Source organism: Poecilia reticulata, linkage group LG11 (genome assembly GCF_000633615.1).
Source record: "Poecilia reticulata strain Guanapo linkage group LG11, Guppy_female_1.0+MT, whole genome shotgun sequence".
Lineage (NCBI taxonomy): Eukaryota > Metazoa > Chordata > Actinopteri > Cyprinodontiformes > Poeciliidae > Poecilia > Poecilia reticulata.
This window is the reverse complement of record NC_024341.1, coordinates 13,075,323-13,094,605: the sequence shown is the minus strand read 5'-3', so window position 1 is coordinate 13,094,605 and position 19,283 is coordinate 13,075,323. Positions and strand designations below refer to the sequence as shown.

Genomic DNA, 19,283 nt, shown 5'->3' with positions numbered 1-19,283 from the left:
ATTTTAAACTGTTTTTTTTATATACAAATATTTTTTTTCTCTAAATTATTCCCAAGAACCAAAGTCCGCAAATGAAAAAAAAATCATAAGGTGAGAAAGCCTTATAAAAAATAATAATAAAAGATCAAATTAAAGTTAAATAATATGTTGATGATTTTGACACACAATTGTAAGCTGGATGTTGGACTGTTATATATTTAATGGCCAATTAGCTAATAGTTTGCAAAAATATTAAATGAAATAAAATGAAAAGAACAAAAAGGAGGACAAAAAGTTGCTTTTTGAGTAGAATTGCTAATTTATCATTTGGCTGCTCAAACGTATATTATTAAATTAAATCACTTTGATTGTGAACAGAATAACCTGCGAGGTTTAAGTGATCATATTTAATAGAGAACAATAGCCTGGCTGTAATTTGCTCCTGCATAGAAAACATGGAAAGCAGCAGATCCTGCTGAAAGCTGTGCAAGGCAGAAAGAAATGTTAACAACATGCAGCCGTTAAATATAAAGTAGCCTTGTTCAGGGGTCATGTAAAAGATAACATCTAATCCTCCTGCAATATGGATATTTGAGTTGGTGGTGCTGAATTTCAGGTATGCATCTGTTCGTTCTCTGGGCTGTATATTTAGGAGCCGCTGAAGAGAAAACCAGACTCGGGTCTGACCCGTAAATCTGCCGGACTCCCGGGGAGCTGCTTCCAAACGGCCAAGTCAGTGAAGGCGTCCCTCAAAACAATCATTAGGACTTTCAAAAGTATTCCCACCCATTACGGCTTTCACATTTTGTCATTACGAGCAATTTTCTACATTTTTATTCAACTCCGGTGTTGCTTTGTTTTAATGATGCCGTTGGCGAACTAATGTTCTTCAAATCTTTCCTCAGAAGGCATCAATACTCCTTTCACTCCACAATTGTGCACAGCTTTGTGTTGGTGCATCATAAAATACATTTAAGCTTGCGGTTGCATAAGAAGTGAAAAGGTTTGCAAAGTAAAACAATTCTAAGACACTGGTGCCTGTCCCAGTCTGTCGCAGGGCAACACACAGGACAAACAACCATGCACACACACACTCACACCTAGGGACAATTTGGAGAGGCCAATTAACCTGACAGTCATGTTTTTGGACTGTGGGAGGAAACCAGAGTACCCGGAGAAAACCCACGCATGCACAGGGAGAACATGCAAACTCCATGCAGAAAGACCGGGGCCGGGAATCGAACCCAGAACCTTCTTGCTGCAAGGCAACAGCTCTACCAACTGCGCCACTGTGCGTTTTTCTATTTTTTGTACATAATTTTAGATAAGAAATACTTAAAATAAGTTGAGATGTTTAAGTATTTAAAAAGCATTTTGTAGAACCGCTTACCATTTAGATTAACACAACTTTAAGACCTTTGAGTTTCATTTTTTATGTTTTCCTGTACTATTTTCCATTATGTAACGATTTAAATGTCACTATAATAGTTCTGGCACCTTACATAGATCATAACACCTGATTGGTAAATCATCACAGCAGTTTATTCTCAAACCAATCACCTTATTTAGTTAGTTGGCACTCTTTCTTATATTATCTAATAAATAATTCCCGATGCTTTTAACATATGATTTTACACCTTCAATTAGTTATGAATGTCTACAAATTAAAATATTGATTCACTTATGTTCAATTATCACTTGTGTATTGAATTGAAAGATTTTGGATCTCGATATAAATCACTTATGCGGGATTTCCCGCTAATTACGGGGTGAGGCGGGTCGAGCTCCTCTGTCCAAAATAGCGCCTGTATCTTGCTTGGTGGGGGGTGGGGGGGACCTTTACACCCCCCCAACACTTGCGACACAGTCAGGCTCGGGCTGATAATCACTAACCAGGCGGAGCGGAGAAAAACAAACAGAGATAAACTCTAGAAGTCTGTGGCCGAGACGTTGTGTTTTTCCCCCCCTTCTCCTCTTACTGACATGAAAATGAAGCTCTTCGGTTTCGCTTGGATCCTTGTGGTGCCGGGGGCTGAATCGTGTTGATTTACAGCAAAACTGAATCGCACCGGGGCGACAACAGCTGTTGGGACGTACAAATGTTGTTCTGGCAGTCCTACACCGAAAACTTCAGGGCTCCGGTGCAGAGACACGGCGATGGAGACGGCAGCAGCTACACACGGTACGGAGCTCACCGAGCTGAGTCTGCACTGCTCATATTTTGTTGACAGTTATTACTTTGTAAATATACAGTTTCTCTTGAGTGGTGTGTGTTAGTCGAGAACGAGCCGACTCAATTGATCGGTTCACTTATGTGAACTATGAGAGTCGGTGTGTATTTTATACACACCGGTGTGTATTTTATACACACCGACATTCCCAACATACGTGTGCATTCTGCTTGAATGCGGCATTAATTCTGGCACAGTTTGGGATTCATTGGATTTGTTTCTTTATTTAAACGATGTCAAAAATTATTCACACGTTTAAAGGTGACGGAGAGATGAATCATAATTCTACTTGTGCATACTTTATGAACTGGTGAATTTCAAGCATGAGCTCTGATGCAAAGACGTGTCATAACACCTTGTCAAAAAATGAAAGAAAAACTAAAACTTGTAGTGGGAGATGAAGCAAACACAGACCCATCACAGGAGAGTTGGTGCAGTGCGTGAGACGGTGAAAATTACACATCAAATGTGAGATATCGTTTTATATATTTGTGTGAGAATCATTCATACAAAGAATACCAAAACCTGGATTGACTATGATAAATAGTTCTGTACCAGCAAAACAGCCAACTCTTGTTTACAAAAATGTGCCAAATTATTCGGATCTCTTGAAAATATTCGAAATTCCCATTACTAGTGAAACACAATGACGGAAGCTGGGAAGCCTCTGATTGGCTAATGCTTCTGCAGTGGGCACAGAAGACGGCTTGTGATTGGATGGTTTTCGTCCTGGCATCGTTCCTTGGGCTGGCGGTGGTGACCCAGCAAGAAGCTAGAGTCAGTCTGAACGTCGAGGGAGCCATGTTGATGCCTGTTTTTGTGTCAAACGGTACATTTTCGATGGTTAAAGGACTACGTCTGAAAGACGGGAAGCCAGAGCGGTGATTTCCCAACCGCTATGAGAAGAGAGGACCTGGCTGGAATGGTACAGAGCGTGCCTGAAGAGCGCTGGGTTTAGGTCACTGAGCAGCTGATTCAAAGCAAATGAAGTTGATGCTAGTTAGCTTGGTAGCCAGGTAGCAACAGCTGTGCGGACGCTGCGTGGGATGCGGCTTTTGGACTCTTGCAATACAGTTTCTCAGCTTGTTGCATTCTGCTGAACGGACGCTCGCCAGGCTTCTTGGGAAACACTCAACGAAGCGACGACGAGGCTGTTGGGTTAGCGCTGGCTTTATAAAAGATGGCTTTGTAAAGCTAGCTAACGTTAGCATGCTGACAATCAGTCCGCATCTTTCGTCACGACTGTTTGCTAGCTGATGGGGTTCTAACTTATCCTTTCTCTGGGGCAGTTTGCCACTAGTTTGGAGGAAAAACAGCTTCAATAGGCCAAACATAATTATGGTGGTGAATTCAGTCTCCGGGCAAAACTACCTGTTCGCCTTCCCAGCCTGCCGATGAGCAGCTAACGGGCTTAGCAGCAGAACTTTGCTCCGACGGGTGTCTCTCACAAGCTGCAGAGCCCTCTCTCGCTCGCTAGCCGAGCCTTTACCTGAAGCAAGCTGGCGGCCCTCCGGGTAGAAGCCGAGGACAAGGAGCTGGGGTCCATGGCCTGGGTGCTGAAGATGGACGATGCCACCATCGAGTCGGGGCTGGTGCATGACTTCGATGCTAGCCTGTCTGGCATCGGACAGGAGCTCGGAGCTGGAGCTTACAGCATGAGGTTAGAGACATGCAGGACAAACACACACACACCCACACTGTCTGGATGATGAAACGTTAAAGATGTCTGGCTGGGGAGGTTTTGTTGCTCCCTGTTGTAATGGTTTCTCTTTGTTTTGAGAACTGCAGCACAGCAGTCACTGCGGGGTGCCACGATCGAGGTCAAACATTAGATTACACAAATTCACAAAACCATAGGCTGAAAAAAAATCCGGTTTCGTGTTGTGAAGAGGGGGAGGTAAACACGTCGGATCAGCTGATCCTGTTCCCCCACACACAATGGGCTTGTTGCTGCAACATATACAGACTTGGTTTCGACTAGGAAGTGCGTGGTGAGACGCTAGTAGCTTTTGTTTCTGATGGTATGTGGAAAGCAAAGGGTTTTCTCTGGGTCTGAGCCAGCGGCCTCACTCTGTTTAAATGTGTCTGGGCTCACACGTGACAGCATGGAACATGCTGTGCACAACTTTGTGTAAATAAGGGAGGTGCATATTGTGAACTTTACCTATTTATCGATCTGTGGAGTAATGATTAATATTTGGAGGGAGGAAGAGGTTGTGCCTTCTTTTGTAATGTTTAGCCATTATGGTTCAGAATAAGAATATCAGTATTTGTTGAGAATAAACCAAAAATGTTACAGACATTAATATTCGGTCCAGAAACTTGATTCAGAAAACTTTGGAAACAAAATGAATAATTTTATATAGTTTGCAGAAAATTAAGCTGCTGAATTTTCACAGTAATTCCTGAATATACCAGCTGCATTGGCTCGTTTATATAAATAATAAACTTTTTTTTATGTGTGTACGTTTTGCACACGCTTTAAGAAATGGCATAGATTTGAAATTAATAACTGATGTGACAAACCAGAATTACAGGATATTGTCGGGTTCACTGAGTTGATCTTCTCTTAGCTGTCGCTATAAAAACTTTTCTTTTCTAATTGTTTTATGTTTTCTCGTGTTCTCACTAAAACCAGGAAGATAGAGCACATAACACCAGTTTTAAAGTCCCTACACTGGCTCCCAAAGAATAGACTTTAAAATACTGTTGGTTTATAAATCACTGAACGGTTTAGCACCACAATACCTTAAAGRTCTGTTATTGTTGTACCAGCCGTCTAGACCCCTCAGATCTTCTGGTTCTGGTCTGCTCTGCATCCCCAGAACCAGAACCAAACGAGGAGAAGCAGCATTCAGCTTCTACGCACCACAAATCTGGAACAAACTTCCAGAAAACTGTAAAACAGCTGAAACACTGAGTGCCTTTAAATCTCACCTTAAAACCCACCTGTTTAGAGTTGCTTATGGCTAAATTGCGGGTTTTGATGTCTTCGATGTTTTTAATGTTTTTATCTTTACTTTTCATCTATTTATTAACTTCTTTTTATTTCTCTTTCGCACTGTCTATGTAAAGCCCCCCAGAAAACGTCCCAGTTAAACTAATCTATATCTTGGAGTGTGAGAATCCTTGTTAAATGACATCTTAACTAAAACTCTGAGGTCTGAGACGTTTAACTGAAGTCCTACAAGGGCTGCGGGTTTTAATGTTTTTATCTTTAACCTTTTTTCTTTTTCTCTAAAAAAATATATCTTTGTCTTTCTGTTTATTCACTGTCACATGCTGTTTTTATTTTAATTATGTAAAGCACTTTGAAATGCCTTGCTGCTGAAATGTGCTATACAAAAACAATTTTATTGAATAATTGATTGTAAAAACAAACAAAAAACATTTTGTCAACGATCTCCAGCTGTTCATCAAACCTTTCTATTTCTTCCAGTTTTCCGATTGTTTTTAAAATAGCCACTCTGTTACTTCACAGGGTCAGGTATAAAATGTTTTATTAGCATTCTGCTAATGCCATTAGTTTAGCAAACAGTAGCTTTAAAAACAGCTGCCTTAATACACTGTAGCATCTCCAATTGTTGAGTCACTGTCCTGCCACATTTAGATGCATCTCTGCTCCAGCACAGGGAGTCCAGCGACTGATTTTCCTCTTCAGTAGGCAACAAGTTCTGCAGAGGCCCGGTAATGAGCCATTCTTCAGATTTAGGTGTGTTGGAGCAGAGATTTATCTAAGTTGCAGGATAGTAGCTGTGGAGAGGTGCAGACCTCTGATGCTTGTTTCTCTGCATTTTTTGTTGTTGTTGTTCTCAACCAGAAATATTTATAGGCAGATTTAGGGGGGGGGTTGTTTTTGTATCCTTCTTTCAGCCAGCTGACTGACTTTGTTCAGCAATACAAGAAGGAGGGAAATCACTACTTACTTATTACGATCAAATCACAAACTAAAGTTCCTCTGGCTGCAGCATCATCACACAGACTTTGGTCATTTTGTTGAAATCCTAGTTAATTTCTGCAGCCAGGTGTTTGTCTTCTTAGTGTCAACCTGAAATGATTAACACGTGTGTGCTGGACTGAATCCTGGCTGCGTAAACATTGTAAATGCGGCAAAGTCAGCATTTCCAGTCAATCCGTGCACAATCCATACATTTTTCCCATGTTTTTAAACTCTCCAGAAGTTGCAAGTGGTATTGCGGTGAAGCACCTGTTCCCTTACTGGGTTTTCACTATGCTCTGTGTTTTGCAAGAGGTCACTGGGAGCTGTTGATATTTCTGCATTCAGGGGGCAAGACCTCCATGGATAAGCGTGTGTTTATCAGACGCCCCTCTCCTCCTCTTCCTCCTGCCTGTTTATCTGTGTGTGACGTAGGTGTGTGTGCCAGTCGCCCATGAGGGCGAGCGAGTTCACCAGTGCTGAATTCATGGCATGCATCTAAGTGAATTAGTGAAAATAGAGAGTGTGCTATCTGTGATACCCTGGCTAGGTTTGAAGTCAGCAGCTGGTGGGAACAAAATGTTTCAGTGGAAGACACTCTTCAGGTTTCAGGTGGCCAGTATAGGTCAAAGGGTGGCGGTTTGGACGGCTCAGTAGGGTCACAATAGGACGTTCTGCTGTATATTTACACCAAGGAAACCGAGAGAAAGTTTAAGCATTCCTGCTTTGCTCATGACTCTGTGAAACATTCCTAAATAGATGCAATGCTTTGCAGTGATGGACTTAATTTTTCAGTATTTTTCTTGATTTGGACGCAGATACACACACACAAACGCTCGATTCAGCTAACATTAGAGTTTGTCAGGGTTAACTGAGGACAGATCGACTGTCTGGATTAGCTGGAAAGTGTGACAAATGACACATGTCAGCATCTTGAGCGGTCTCTGGGTGTTTCTAATCATGTGTCGTGCTGAAGCCTCATGCATCTATAATAATAGACCAGTTTGATCAATAAAGCGCCCTTATGGCCCCTAAAATAGGCAGATTTGTTTAATAACTTAATTTGGGAGTTTTAAGTGTGACAAATGTATTTGAGATAAGAATCAAGAGAATTCCGTTTTGACAAATGGAGGCAGAAATCGTTTCCACTTATGAGGCAATAAAGATGAACACTAGAGATGAGATTTAAAAAAAAAAACTGCAACATTAAGACTTGAGTTGAGCTTTATACTGGACATCATTAAGCTGTGCTTCAGCTCTTCAGATGTCATTTTGTTTTTGGTCTTTTCTGCATCCTGCCACCTCCCTGACTCGTCCCTTTCTGTCTTTCAGCGATGTGCTGGCTCTGCCCATCTTTAAGCAGGAGGACTCCAACCTTCCACCTGAAAGCAAGACCAAAAATCCCCCATTCCAGTATGTGCTGTGCGCCGCCACCTCGCCTGCTGTCAAGCTGCACGACGAGACGCTCACATACCTAAACCAAGGTAATGGGATATTTAATTCACTTAAACTACTTAAACTCCAAGCAGTGTTGCTCAATTTTAGGAAAACATGCGACTGTGTTAACTGTTGAATATCAAGACAGTTACATTGATAGGAATTGCACCCAATTATTTTCCTTTTGCTTTCTGTTCTTCCATCATGATGTTTCTTAGACTTTTTTTTTTTACTTTAACAAACTATAGAAGATTTGTGCACGATGCTCGAAATGTAAAAACCTACTTCACTGTTAGTTGGTGCTACCAGTATGATTGCAGCTCAGAATATTGTGCAACTTTAGCTACACAGACGTTTTAATATCTGTAAATTTTATACACATTGCCTGTAGTTTCTACACACAAAATTCAACACTTGAATTAATTCTGACAGAGGAGAAAACTGTTTTTGTAAAATGGAGAGATCTGAATATTTAGCACGAACGGTCGCATATAAAAATTGATGCACTGGATAATAAATTGGGCAGCACTGTAGCCTTGCATCAACAAGGTGCGAGGATCAACTTCCTGCCTGTGAGTTTTTATGGGTCTCCTCATGCATTAGGTGATTCTCTCCAGGTACTCTAGCTTTCTCCCACAGTTTAAAAACATGACTGTAGGTCAGTAATTTTCACTTCTGGTCCTCAGGAGCTCCATCATGTTGCATTTCCTGTGTTGCGTCTTTTCCATCTCACTGTTAAACCTGAGTGGTTTCTTCATTTTATCATTGTCGTAATTAAAAGCGTTGCAACTGATTGGTGGATCAATAAAAAGTTCCATGAATTATGAAGTGTTTTTATCCCTGCTGGGAACTGTGTGGAAGAAATTTACATATTTGGTATAAGATTGTTACCAAACCAGGATGTTATTTATTTATTTTATCTTTGAAACACATGCGTCCAGTACTTCATGCGGTTTCTCTCCTTTCTCCCGTTCAGGCCAGTCTTATGAGATCCGCATGTTGGACAACAGGAAAGCAGGGGAGTTGCCAGAGCTCAACAACAAGATGGTGAAGGTGAGAGAGCCGCTGCAGCTAGAGGAGAAACATCTGCTTCTTACATCTTGTGCTCCTCGTATCTGACATGCACATGTGTGTGTGTAGAGCACAGTACGGGTAGTGTTTCATGACCGGCGGCTACAGTACACGGAGCACCAGCAGCTGGAGGGCTGGAAGTGGAATCGTCCTGGGGACCGTCTTCTTGACATTGGTAAAGAAACCTGCAGAGAAATGTTTACTCTCTACTGTCCCATGTGCGTGCGTGTGTGATGCAAAGCTCAAATATCTCTGTCTGAAACAGATATTCCCATGTCAGTGGGCATTATTGAGCCCAAGACTCACCCCTCCCAGCTCAACGCTGCAGAGTTTCTGTGGGACATGAACAAAAGAACGTCTGTTTTCGTTCAGGTAACAAAAAAAAAACGTCCTCACATTCTCTAACCACACTCGCTCTCCTTTCGCCTGCTGCCACCTGAGTTTCCACATCAAACGGCGTCTCTTGATGACGTCGCCTCGGTCGTGTCTGCAGGTGCACTGCATCAGCACGGAGTTCACCCCCAGGAAGCATGGCGGAGAGAAGGGCGTCCCGTTCAGGATCCAGATCGACACGTTCACCCAGGGAGACGGTGGAGAGTACACGGAGCACCTCCACTCTGCTTCCTGTCAGATTAAAGTTTTTAAGGTACGCACTCTGTCTCTTCCTGGTAAAATAACACATTTTGTTTTTTTTATTTTTTTTTTATATATCAATGTTTCTCCTTGTCTTCTCCCCGTTCAGCCAAAGGGGGCGGACCGTAAGCAGAAGACTGACAGGGAGAAGATGGAGAAGCGCACCCCTCAGGAGAAGGAGAAGTACCAACCCTCCTATGATACCACTATTCTATCAGAGGTTAGAATGATTCCCCTTAAAGGCTTATTTTTGCTTTTGCACAAAGGTAATGTTGTTTACAACACGGTTTCTGGATGGTACCAGAGTTTTTTTCCACTGCATTAACTCCAGCAGAATCACTGCTAGCAATAATCCGAAACAATTATGTGTTAATGGACAGAGCTGCCATTCGTTTTGTTCTGTCCTTTTAAGAGCCTGGATTTTTACTCCAGAGAGTCACTGAGGATTCATATCGTTGCATCACTGTTTGTCTCTTGTAACAATGGTGTCATTAAAACCTCTTTGGTAAAAACTCCAGGGAGGAAACGCAGAGCGAAGCGATGTTATCTTTATACAGAGCTTTGACTTCCACCCTTCCTCATTGATATTTTATTAATAATCCACCCGACTAACAAATTGAAGCACAGTTTGATTCTTAAGATTATTAATTATCTTGGCTCATACGCTTAATCCAGCTGCATTGGATTAGGAGAACTGGCTTCTTAAAATAATAGATTAAAACAAACCTTTAAAGTTGCTGTGGTTAGTGACAATAGCTCCATCTTGAGCGCAAAGCTTCAATCCACTAGTGATGATTAAAAGAGTAACACTACAGTTTTTTTGTGAGCAGCGGGGTCAGCGGCCTCTTCTTATATATAATGTTTAGGGTGCTGCTATAGTTGCGAAAACCACTTCCTGCTACTAAAAGAAAGCAGTGTGTTATTTGCTCTTGGAGACAGTTTGCAATGATGCAAAAGCGTCTTTCTGAAGTAAAGCTGTGGTGCACCGCCTCTGGTTATTCACAACTTTTACTATAGAAACAACAGCCTGAGTTATAAACCTACGCAAACACAAACACACTGAGAGACTAAGGACAATCTCAATAAAAAAAAGATTTACCCATAAATCTTGGCAGTTACCTGCTTCATGTTCAAATAAACACCCAGTTGCATCGCAGAGCGAGCGAACGAGCGAGCTGTGAACTGAGCATCAATTCTGCAGATCACTGTGATTATTTTCTACAAATTATCTCAGTAATGTAGCTTCACAGATGTGATATGAGAAGAAGAAAATCACACGATTTAACAGAGTCCAACATCAGTGTATAAATATTAAATATTTTACATGGATATTTCTAAAATGGCAAACTGCTAAGTCGAGACGGACTCGTGTGATTGGCTCCCAAAGTTTTGCAATACAGATTCGTCGGACAGAAACACGACGACGTATCGTTTGTATTTGACGTGTTGTTTTTTACTTTTTTTGTAAGAAATTGATATGCATGTTTCAGGCAAGAACCAAAAATGTAAATGCACACCATCAGCAACAAGTTGAGTCTGTAGAGAAGTAAAACCTTCAAAGCACAATTGTAGTCAATTTTAGCATTGCCAATCTGGACAAGAATGGAGGTTAAAATGTATCAAAAATATTTGTATTTTCACTCTATTTTCTGTCCCATAAATGATTCCTTTCCTTCCTCATGCCTTTGTTCTGTGTCTTCTTCTTTGCTTTCCTTTTTTCTCTTCTTTTTTGTCCTCCTGTCTTTCTTTCTTTTTCCCTCTATTTTCCCCTCTCTTTGCACCTCCTTCCTTTCTTCCTAATATCCTCTTGTATCTTGTAAACTTCTTTCTTTTTCTTCAGTCTCCTTCCTTTCTCGCTTGTCCTTTTTCTCACTTGCTTGTTTCCTTCCTTTCTTGTCATCCCTTCAGTCCTTCCTCTCTTTCTTCTTCTTCTTCTTCTTCTTCCTCGTTTCTTTCATTTCTTGCTTGTCCTTCCTTCCAGAAACGTTTCTTTCCATTTTAAACTGGGCGAAAAGAACTGACAACTCTGAAGAAAAGTCTGGAGTTTTTACATGAATAATGTGCAGGAAACCTGAGAATATGGATCCAAAAAAATCCTTTAGGGTTTTTTTTTACTTTTCTTTTGGTACCAAGTGAGAAGTCCCCGATCTCTGTGTGTGTGCGTGTGTGTGTGTGTTGGTGTGAGTCACAGGCCAGCTAACCTCTGCTGTGTGTCTGAATGCAGACGAGGCTTGAACCCATCATAGAAGATTCGGGTGACCATGAGCTGAAAAAGTCCAGCAAGCGGACACTTCCCGCTGACTGTGGCGACTCCTTGGCCAAGAGAGGCAGTGTAAGCACCCTGCTGTCCTCTCCCGCTCCTTACTGGCTCTGCCGTCTATTCTCCGTCTCCATTTCAAACCAGTACACATTCAACTGGTGTGATTGGGATAGTGCAATGGTACATGTTTGTAATTCGGAGGAGTGGTGCAAAGCTAAATTCCCAGTATATTCTTACTTTTTCACACACTTTTCTTAGACGTATTTAAAGTTTCATTTATTTTATCATTACTATTATTGGTGGTTAATCACTGCAGTATTTATATACGTGTGTGTCTCTGCCCAGTGCTCCCCATGGCCAGACGCCGCCTACACCAGCACCAGCCAGGCAGCTACCCCGTCCTTCACCTCCACCCCACTTTCCACCTACACAACCTCCTCGGTGCTGGACAGGTACTTCAGTTTATTATTTAGCGAATTCATTCATTTTCATGGTCGCATTGAAAAGTCATTCATGTTGATCTTTTAATTATTTTATTTTGTTTCCCAGTGACTCATCCTCACCCAATCATCAAGCAGATCCTGGTTGCCATGGCAACTCGGAGGTTAGTATCTAGTTGTGTTTCTGCTCCTGGCTGATTTGGTCACGATTAGGCCTGAAACTAACTGCTATTTTAGTAATCGATCATTCTATTGATTATTGTGACAATTAGATTTTTTTTTTTTAATTGGCACATTTTAGAGATTTTTTATTTAACCACTTAAAACTTTTTATACAATATTAGAAATGCACCAATAGACACAAATAAACAAATCTATTCCTTTTTTAAATGAAAAACTTTATATTTTTTGCCTTAAAATACATTAACAATGGATGCCTTTAGTGAATGTTTGTAGATTTATTTTACAGAATTTGACCCAGGTGAAGGCAAAACTATCCCACTTAAGGAGTTCTGGGTAAAATATATTTATACACAAATGTTCTTAATGTTAAATGCTACATTTTTTGTACAGTTTTGACTTAATATTTGCTCTGCGTTTGTTTTTGTTTTTTTTAAGAAAATGGCCTTTTTGAATCTTTATACTCCAGTTAACGAATAATCGATTTCTAATTTAGTTGACAGTTATTTCAGTAATTGATTCATCACGGTTAATTGGATTAATCATTTCAGCCCTAGTCACATTTAATTAGACATCTTTAATCATCAGTGTTCATATATCTGTACACAAACACATTAAATTGTCAGGTGAGAAGAAAATATCTGCACATTTATGGCTGTTTCTGTAAAGACACAGATACATTGAGATTCAAATTATGTCACCGCTTTGACATTAATCGAGTTCAGATTGAACAAGGTTTCATTTTTGTGGAGATATTTAATAAAATGTTGATGCACTTGAAAAACGATTAAAACTCCTTGAACTTTTTCACCTGTTTTCATGTTGCGATTAATTTTTGTGATGACGCAATACAAATCAGGGCTGGGCAATAAATCAATAACGATGCATGTCGCAATAGACATGTAGATGCATCGATTGTGCAGCAGCAGTTTGCTGTTTCGCCATTGTGCCTAATAAATGCTTAAAAATATAAAAACTACAGCTAGGCGTAAAAACTGGATGAAACGGGAAACATCATACTACCAGTTTGATAGTATTTCAGATATTTAAAACAAAAACGAATCAATAATTATTGGCATTTTCTGAAGAACGGCTTACGTTGTGATATGTGCTTGTTCAGCCCAAACACAAAGTTATGTTATAATCATAAAGTGAGACGAATAAAACAATTTTTTTTTTATTATTTCCAAATAAAAAACCTGAAAAGTGTGGCATGCAAGTGTATCCAGCCTAATAGATCACACCTTTGTGGCGCCAGCTTTTGCTTCAATTGCAGCATCGCACGTTTGGTCTCATCTCAACTCCCTGTGATCTATACAGAAGTTGTCAGATTATTATTGCTTTATTTAGTCAAATATTGATTAGTAAATCTGGCATTATGATTGCTTCGACAGAAAATTGAACTCGGTGTTGAAGTCGTTCTGTCTCGTCTGCAGCAACTGAGCCCCACTGCCTCCATACAGGACGCTCAGAAGTGGCTGTTGAAGAACCGCTTCAGCTCCTACACTAGACTCTTCTCTCATTTCTCAGGTTTGTACACATTTTTTTAAGGTTTTATTGGCTCTAGAGGCCTTTATTTGATAGTGAATTGACAGGAAAGTGGGTAACAAACTAAAAAAAGACGAGGTGTTGTGCTGAAAAGGTTTGAAAACATACCTTCAAATTGTTTAAGTTCTTAAATTTCACTTTGAGTGTACAAATTATTTGTGCTTCCACTTAAAGGATCCAGAATAAAATTCTTAAGTTTTATTACTGTACTCTGATGCCCTGCTGTGTAAACATTAGGACCATTAGAACGACTGGAGCAAAACATTAACAAGCCTCTTACTCTGTCCTGTCGCAGGTTCTGATTTATTGAAGTTAACCCGGGACGACCTGGTCCAGATTTGTGGGCCGGCAGATGGAATCAGACTCTTCAATGCTCTCAAGTCCAGGTGAGAAAAGTGTCTGGCCTAAGAAGAAAAACACTGAAAGTGAGCCCGTCTACGTGGCCGTGTGGGTAAACTGTCCCCTCTCGTTGCAGGTCAGTGCGTCCCAGATTGACGGTGTACATCTGTCAGGAGTCTCCTCAAGGGAGCCCCCTGCTGGAGAGACACTGCACAATAGAAAATGGAGAACACCGGAGCTCTGCTAGTTTACACGGTGAACAAAATGTTTCTCGATGCCAGAGGAGCACTGAAACGTGTTTGCACAAGTCTTTAACACCATCGCCTGTCTGCGTCCCTTCAGTATACCACGCTCTGTACTTGGAGGAGCTCACAGCTGCAGAACTCATCCGTAAGATTGCATCTGTGTGCGACATTCCGTTGGGAAGGATCCACCAGGTGTACAGGCAGGGTCCGACAGGCATACACATCCTACTAAGCGACCAGGTATCGGCGTGCACACACCACTTTCTTTTTTGACCACATCATCATCTAAAAACAGACAATTTAACTGTAGTGGAAAACTAAATATGTTCCACTGATCAGGTTGTGAACTATTTTTGCAAAAATATTCATATAAATGAGAAAATGATGCATGCTTTTTTTTTTTTTTTTAAATCAGTGTTTTCCATTAAAAATATTTAAAATTTTCCCTTTTATGCCAAAAGCTCCATAATGAAAATCTGCATGTCGATTCTCCTGAAATCAGAGTCAAGAGAATCTGTTGTTTGGAAATCTGTTACGCTGCATTTTATCAGTCTTTTAATTTGCAACAAGAATGTGCTCAACTCGGGTGCAACATCATTTCCAGCCTCAAAATACTCATCTATCCCTCTAATCTGTTTTTGTGGCCCATGAAAAGGGCAGTTGGATCAGTTCCACTTATAATCTCATCGTTGGCACAATCTCCTAATCAACTTGACTATTTAAAAAGTATGTTTTTAAAAATGTACCTTAAGCTTTCTACCAGCAGGAATTGTTTTACCAGCTTGGAAGTCTGAAAAGGCAAACCGGTCTGTAGTGATGATTGCAAAGGAGAAACATAAAGTAGACGCCGGAATAAGAATAACATGTTGGGACACAAAACTGAAAGTGATTTTTTAAAAAACAAAAAAACAGGAAATGCTATTACCCAGAGAAAGATTTGACTTTAAAACTGAGACCGTTTTTGCCTGAATGCTCCACTTCGCCTGTAAACTAAAACAGCTGAAGGATTACTTTAGGATGAGGATTACAGATTTATTAAATTGAAATATAAACTTAAAAGACGTACATTTAAGTATGTAAACTGTTAAACATTTCACAAATGACAGATTTTTGTCTAGGTTCATCTTGTGCTGATTTGAATCTGCAAACTGAGGAGAGAAATAAACCACAAACCTCTCTAATTTGAATCTTATTTATACTCCACTGTTTTTTGTATTACTAGATTGACTCTGATGTTACTTCTACAACACCAGGAAATCATATTTTGAGAATATTGGCAGACATATCGAACAAAACTCAACATTTATCCTCATTTATTCTCTTAGATGGTTTACAACTTGTCTGACGAGAGCTGTTTTTTGATCAGCACTGTCAAAGGTAAGCACACGGTTCCAAAACGAAGGAAGAGCTGGTAATTATCCGTATTCTCCGTATTTTAGGATTTACTGTCCCTTTCCTCTTTCCTGTTCTCTTTCCAGATGAGTTGGGCGAAGGACTTCATCTAATCTTGAAGTAGCGAGGAGCACAGATGGCGTCACTAATACTCCACCCTCTGCTTTGGAGCAGAAGCCTCCTTCTGTCGCTCTGCATCCTCCCCGACTCTCTCTAGCGATCGCTTGATGGAAAGCAGAGTGACTGCGCCGAAGCCATGTAAATGTTAGAATCTGACACGGGTGTGTCCACTGTTTCATATTGAAAACATTATTAAGATGAAGGAGATCGGTTAGGAGAAGAGATTGGGGAGGATTTGAGATCAGGGGGCAGTTAACATTGTTCAATGTATTTTGATTTAATTTTAATTGGTTTTGTCTTTTTTTTTTCTTTTTNTATATATATATATGGTTTCTGTGTGGAGGTGGAAGGGTGGAGGCTCCAAGGGAGTGGGGTGGATGGTGCTCTGGCATGCAAGAGATGGGAAGAAAAAGTCACCTTATTGCTTGTTGCCCTTCCTAAACAACCAGCGTTAGGCCAGTATTTGATGAAACTGTACTGCTGAACAGCATGCAATCCATACCAAGTTGCTTGAACGACAAACTCCGCTTACTCTGCTTACTTAACATTCTTTGACGGGGATGTCTTAATTAACTTTCTCTAATTGGCTGAGCAAATATTCAGGGTAAATGAGTGGAAGTGCTCTCATTTTTGGCTTTTCTTTTCTTCTTTTTTTTATTTTTTTGCTATTTTAAAATAACGTCATCAGTTCTTATCACATTGTCTCACTACGTGATTTAAACTTACAGCCATATCTCTGTCGACATTGCGTTTCGCTCAGCTAACGTTTGTCCAGTATGGCCTGCGCTTTTACTGTTTTTTTTTTTTTTTTTTAGTTGATGCCTAATTATGAGTCGGCTCTTTCTGTTCCTCTTAATGAATTTACTCTCTTTCTGGTGCCATAACAGCTCATTAGCTTGGCTTTTTTTTAATTTTTTAATTCAAGTATATACACAGAGTACATACGCATCATTATTTGACTTCTCTGCTTTATTAAAACACTGGTTTACAGAATTATGGCGAGAGGACTTTGGGAATTAGTTGATAAAACCCCTCGACGATGCTATCCAGTGGAGCATTAGTGCCTATTTAAACGAAACCTACTTTATAGTGGACCAAACAGGAAACTGACTGACTGACGAGTGTGATCTGAGAGGGAATAAACTGCAGCGGGTCTTGAATTTGTGCAAATTTAAAGCACTAAAGCTGGTTTAAAAGTTGGGGGAGGGGGGTTAAGAACCGCAAATTTTTGTACCGGGTGCCGAAGCCTTGATTCCAGATCCATTTTTACTGTAAACATTATGCAGCAGATGAGGCATACGGTTGCATCTCAATAAATTAGAACTCTGCAAATTGTTTTAAGTAACTTAATTGAAAAGGTGAAACGCAACTAGATCATTACACACGGAGTGATTTGTATCAAGTTTGCTTGTTTTGATAATTCATGGAAACCAAAACTGTTGTTTGTCCAAAAACTGGCTTATTACATGAGATCAAAAAGGTTTTATTTTTTTTATTACCATTAAGAATCAGGTTGTAGAAGGTGCTAGTGTGATGGTTATGTAGCAGAAAGTTAAGGAATCTGTTCAAAGGGCTGTATCTAGGCATATTAATGGAAAGTTTAGTGGAAGGAGGGGAAAAAAGGTTGTGGCGGGGTGAAGGTCAGGTGAGTTTGCCCCAAATGATCAGACTGAAAACTTTCCAAAGAACCTCAACCAACTTGGTGTATGTGCCTCTCCACTCTTCCTTAAGACCCTTGGGATCATTTTGGGACCTTTTCTTTTTTTTTAAATACTAAATTTAGTTTTCAATATGAATGGAGGACATTGGACCATTGAGCAACACTCCTGTTTCTGCCATTGTCTCTAGCTTTCGAGTGGCTTAACACAAGGAATTGGACCATTGTGCTTCATATCCTGAGTACATCTGTGTGGTGTGAGCTTGTACTATAATTTTTCCTTCCACCCAACTTTCCATTAATACAGTCGGACACAGCAGTCTGAACAGCTGGCTTCTTTACCAATGACCTGCTGAGGGTCTCAGAGAGATGGTTGTGTGGACCATAAAATGGCCATAGCATTACACTTCTGCATTAAAGTTTTTTTTTTTTTTTTTTTTTTTTTTTTTTTTTTTATTATTTGGTCTTTTATTGTATTATAATGTTGAGGATTTGAATTCTGTGATTAGGTTAGCCCATCAAAATTAACAGCAATAAATGCTTTAAAGACCTCCCTCTGTATAATGAATTTGTTTCACTTTTTTAATTTAATCAGTAATTAATGAGGTTTTCCATGATCTTCTAAGTAATTGGGATGCTCCTGTATGCAGTGGTAATGCACCAAAATGCCACATCATTCTTGGAAACTTTTGAGTCGTAGCCTAGCACAGAACGTACAGGTCGCGTTCTGAGTGGCCTTATCAAAAAGCGAAAGGAAACCTCACCACGCTTGAGGCCTCTGCTTTGGTTCAAGTTGGTCCGTTTTGGCATTTTCGAAGAGGTTTACATTGTCATGGTGTCAGAATTTGTGTGCATGTGTATCATTTTGTTCATTATGTCAAACGTTTATTTGTTTTTTCTGCTGGTAAAAGAAGTCGTGTTTAGCTTGCTACTTAGTAAAGAGCATGTGGATATTTGGGAGACATAAATTTGTCAGTGAGTGTATCCCCCGAAACTTTTCTCCCCCCCACCCACCCGCCGTTACTTTTTCCATATGTTAGAGACCAAGCCTGCACTGAAGAAATTCACAAACTTCTAGCTCGATGTGTAGTCATTAGTCCTACGCCCCCAACATCCTTTTCTTACTAGATCAGAAGGAGTTCGACAAATAAAACTCTCAAGGCTATGAAAGCAGCTGTTTGTGTCTCGACATGCACCAGAGCCAGGACTGTAGCTCTTGAGGCGTCTGCGCGGACGAACGCGAGTGCTACAACAGAGAAACCTGTGTTCATCAACTCTAGCGTTTGTAAGAATAGAGTGGATGTAAAAATAAATGAGGAAAAAAGTTTTAGTTTTAGTCTGCTGAAGGCCTGACCAAGCGTCTGCCTGTCTGTGTGAGCACGAGCCGGAAAGAGGTGACCACTGTTAACCTGATGCTTCTCATGTGCACAGTATCATATGCTGGAGATGTACACAACCACATGTGCTGGGAATAAATAATTTCATAACTTTCTCCTGTGTTCTGCATAACTTATTCAAGAAGAAAATGATATGAGGGGCATACTCTTTAAGCTGAGTTTTATCTGACTTTAAACTTTCTCATATTCATAGATTGGTACTCAGGATGACTTTTCTCATAGTATCCAAGATTACTGTTTTATGTAATTATGTTTCCCACACTGAATGAACAATAGGAAGAAAAAAACTTATATGTGCCCAGTTTGTCACTGCGCAACTGAAGGACTGTCAAATAAATTTAAGATGTAAATTAAGAACCCTCCAAGCAGATAATTTAAACACGTAATTATATTTTTTTATTAGATAATCTGGAATTG

The 19,283-nt window shown here is 40.2% G+C and overlaps 1 protein-coding gene across 3 annotated transcripts; it reads left to right on the top strand.

The window, feature by feature from the left end:
* The first annotated feature begins 1,832 nt into the window (after positions 1-1,832).
* On the top strand, positions 1,833-18,961 carry ubp1 (upstream binding protein 1). Of its 3 annotated transcripts, none has more exons than XM_008421865.2 (16): positions 1,833-2,161; positions 7,480-7,631; positions 8,561-8,637; positions 8,725-8,830; positions 8,921-9,027; positions 9,149-9,301; positions 9,398-9,508; positions 11,513-11,620; positions 11,894-12,000; positions 12,098-12,152; positions 13,563-13,698; positions 14,012-14,102; positions 14,192-14,310; positions 14,398-14,540; positions 15,626-15,677; positions 15,779-18,961. In XM_008421865.2, the coding sequence occupies exons 1-16, from the start codon at positions 2,079-2,081 to the stop codon at positions 15,814-15,816; spliced, it is 1,638 nt and encodes a 545-aa protein (XP_008420087.1). In that variant the 5' UTR covers positions 1,833-2,078; the 3' UTR covers positions 15,817-18,961. The 3 variants fall into 3 exon arrangements, with proteins under 3 accessions (XP_008420087.1, XP_008420088.1, XP_008420084.1); XM_008421866.2 differs by lacking the exon at positions 1,833-2,161 and adding an exon at positions 2,377-3,870 and having other exon boundaries at positions 13,605-13,698; XM_008421862.2 differs by lacking the exon at positions 1,833-2,161 and adding an exon at positions 2,377-3,870.
* Positions 18,962-19,283: the final 322 nt, after the last annotated feature.

What these genes read in the sequence shown, in the direction of transcription:
- ubp1 (XM_008421862.2), top strand. Translation starts at nt 3,755, where the DNA reads ATGGCCTGGGTGCTGAAGATGGACGATGCCACCATCGAGTCGGGGCTG. An exon ending in GGACCGTCTTCTTGACATTG is followed by an intron (nt 8,831 to 8,920) that starts GTAAAGAAACCT and finishes TGTCTGAAACAG; the next exon opens with ATATTCCCATGTCAGTGGGC. An exon ending in ATACCACTATTCTATCAGAG is followed by an intron (nt 9,509 to 11,512) that starts GTTAGAATGATT and finishes GTCTGAATGCAG; the next exon opens with ACGAGGCTTGAACCCATCAT.